Source organism: Dasypus novemcinctus, chromosome 12, assembly GCF_030445035.2.
Source record: "Dasypus novemcinctus isolate mDasNov1 chromosome 12, mDasNov1.1.hap2, whole genome shotgun sequence".
Taxonomy (NCBI): Eukaryota; Metazoa; Chordata; class Mammalia; order Cingulata; family Dasypodidae; genus Dasypus; species Dasypus novemcinctus.
Window position 1 is genome coordinate 23,892,929 of NC_080684.1, and position 2,283 is coordinate 23,895,211.

The following is a 2,283-nucleotide window of genomic DNA, read 5'->3' on the forward strand; positions in this document are numbered from 1 at the left end:
CACTGTTGTTTATATTTTTACATTATTCCATGACTCATCCATTACAGACTTATATGTAAAATGATTTATATTACATGTATTTGCTTACCATTGTTATGTATATTTGAGTATAGGTACAAGATATATTAACATGAATATACTGAACTAGAGAAAAACCTTCTATTATATCTTATAATATTATGAAGTTGATTTATACCCAACATGATTTTTTTGAAAAATTGTATATTTCCTCTCAATATACCTGCAAAATATTATGAAGTTTCAGTTTGTAACAGAAATAACTTGAGCAGAGTTCAATTAAAGGTATTTTAAAGATGTTGAAGAAATTAAAGGCCATTAAAGATATTGTGAAAAAACTAAAGGCTATTTATCCTTACTTTCCAAATGATTCTCTCTATCCAATTTCTTTTACTTAGCTGAAAATAATGCTACTCTTTTAATTGAGTCCTTGAAGGCTTTCTGAACTTGATTGTTCCTCAGGGTATAGATAAAAGGGTTCAATGTAGGTGAAATAGAAGAAATGAGCAGTGAAACCACCTTATTAGTGGTTACTTCATCCTTTGCTGCAGGATTCATATAGATGGAAATGCACGTGCCATAGGTGATGGAAACCACAATCATGTGGGAAGAACAGGTCGAAAAGGCCTTCTTCCTTTGCTGGACTGAGGGGAATCTAAAAATTGTCCTGATGATGTAAGCGTATGACAGAACTACACAAGTCAGAGTCATATTCAGGGTCAGCACAGCACAGATCATAACTGTCTGTTCTATGGACCGTGTGTCCGAGCATGCAATTTTCACTAGAGGAAATGCATCACAGGCAAAATGATCAATGATGTTAGAGTCGCAAAATTCCAATTTTAAACCCAGGCTAAGTGGTGGGATTAACACACACAAACCAGCAATCCAACAAAAGATGGCAAAAATCCTGCAGACTCTGTGGCTCATGATGGTTACGTAATGCAGAGGTTTGCAGATGGCCACATAGCGGTCATAGGACATGGCAGCAAGGAGGTAAAATTCTGTTACTGCAAAGAGATCGGTAAAAAACACTTGGACCATACAAGCATTGTAGGTAATGACCTTGTCACCAGTAGCAATACTATACAAATATCTAGGAATACAAGCAGATGTGAAGGAGACCTCTAAGAGGGAGAAATTTTGTAAGAAAAAGTACATAGGTGTTTTAAGATGGGAATCCACAAAGGTGAGTGTGATGATGGTCAGGTTCCCATTTACACTCAACACGTAGGTGAGAAGTAGAAATATAAAAGTCAGAATCTGCAGGTGAGGTTCATCTGTCAGTCCCAGCAGGATGAATGTTGTTACTGTATTGTTTCTCATCACTAACTTCCAATTTCTTGCCAATCTGTATGACATATTCAGAGACATGTTCGTATAGATTATTGTAACTGTTCTGAAACTCAATACATTGACTGTTTTATTCCCCACTACATTTTAAAAGTGTAGGTTTAACTTCCATTCTCTTTTAATTTTCCCTTTAGCATAAGTAGATTGCTAATGATGTACATTTTTCTGGGTAACAATGATGTCCTTTGACTCTCAAGAATTCTTTCCTATTCAATAAACATATCACAAATTTCATGATAGAATTCATTTCTTTTCCTAAACAATTTTTTTAACAGTGTCAATAAATAAAAGGTAACTTGTCCTTATTGTACACACTCTAAGGAAGTAATTGAGTCCTGTTTTCATTTCAAACAAGATTTTTATTTGTTCATTGATTTTTAGGACAAAAAGTTTAAACCTCTTCCCCTACTCCAACTTGCTGATGACTCCCCTATATAATCTATCCTTTCTCAGAATATACACATACTTTTTTAATATCTTAGTTGCCTTTGCTTCTGATATAAGCAGTGACTCCCATTCTTTGTGAATTTCCAGTGAAATTTACATATCTTTAGTTTTCCTTCGTCAATATCATTTTTGCCTAATGATAACATATGTAATGCAGATATCAAGAACCTTTTGCTCCTGAGGTGTTGGTAAGTTGCTCCACTGATATTTCTCAAGTGTCAACCATTGGTTATGCACGTAATGACTCAAATATTCCCATTATACAGTCATTATCTATCTCAGGGCTTGAGATTTTCTAACATCAACGTACAGAAAATCTTTCTCCCTTGTACCCAGTTTATTTTATGAGCAATTTAAATTTCTTACTCAACTTACTGTGTTCCTTTCTTACTGAAAATGCGTTGATTTTCCTGTGAATGTATATATATTTCACTTTGTTACTAACATAGGGAAGAAGCGTTGACC

General features: G+C 34.5%; 1 protein-coding gene across 1 annotated transcript; it reads right to left on the reverse strand.

Moving 5' to 3' along the window:
• Positions 1-363: 363 nt before the first annotated feature.
• Positions 364-1,344, reverse strand: LOC131280736 (olfactory receptor 6C2-like). Its single transcript, XM_058309215.2, is given in 1 exon segment — positions 364-1,344. A coding segment is annotated over 1 exon segment (981 nt).
• Between the last annotated feature and the right edge of the window lie 939 nt (positions 1,345-2,283).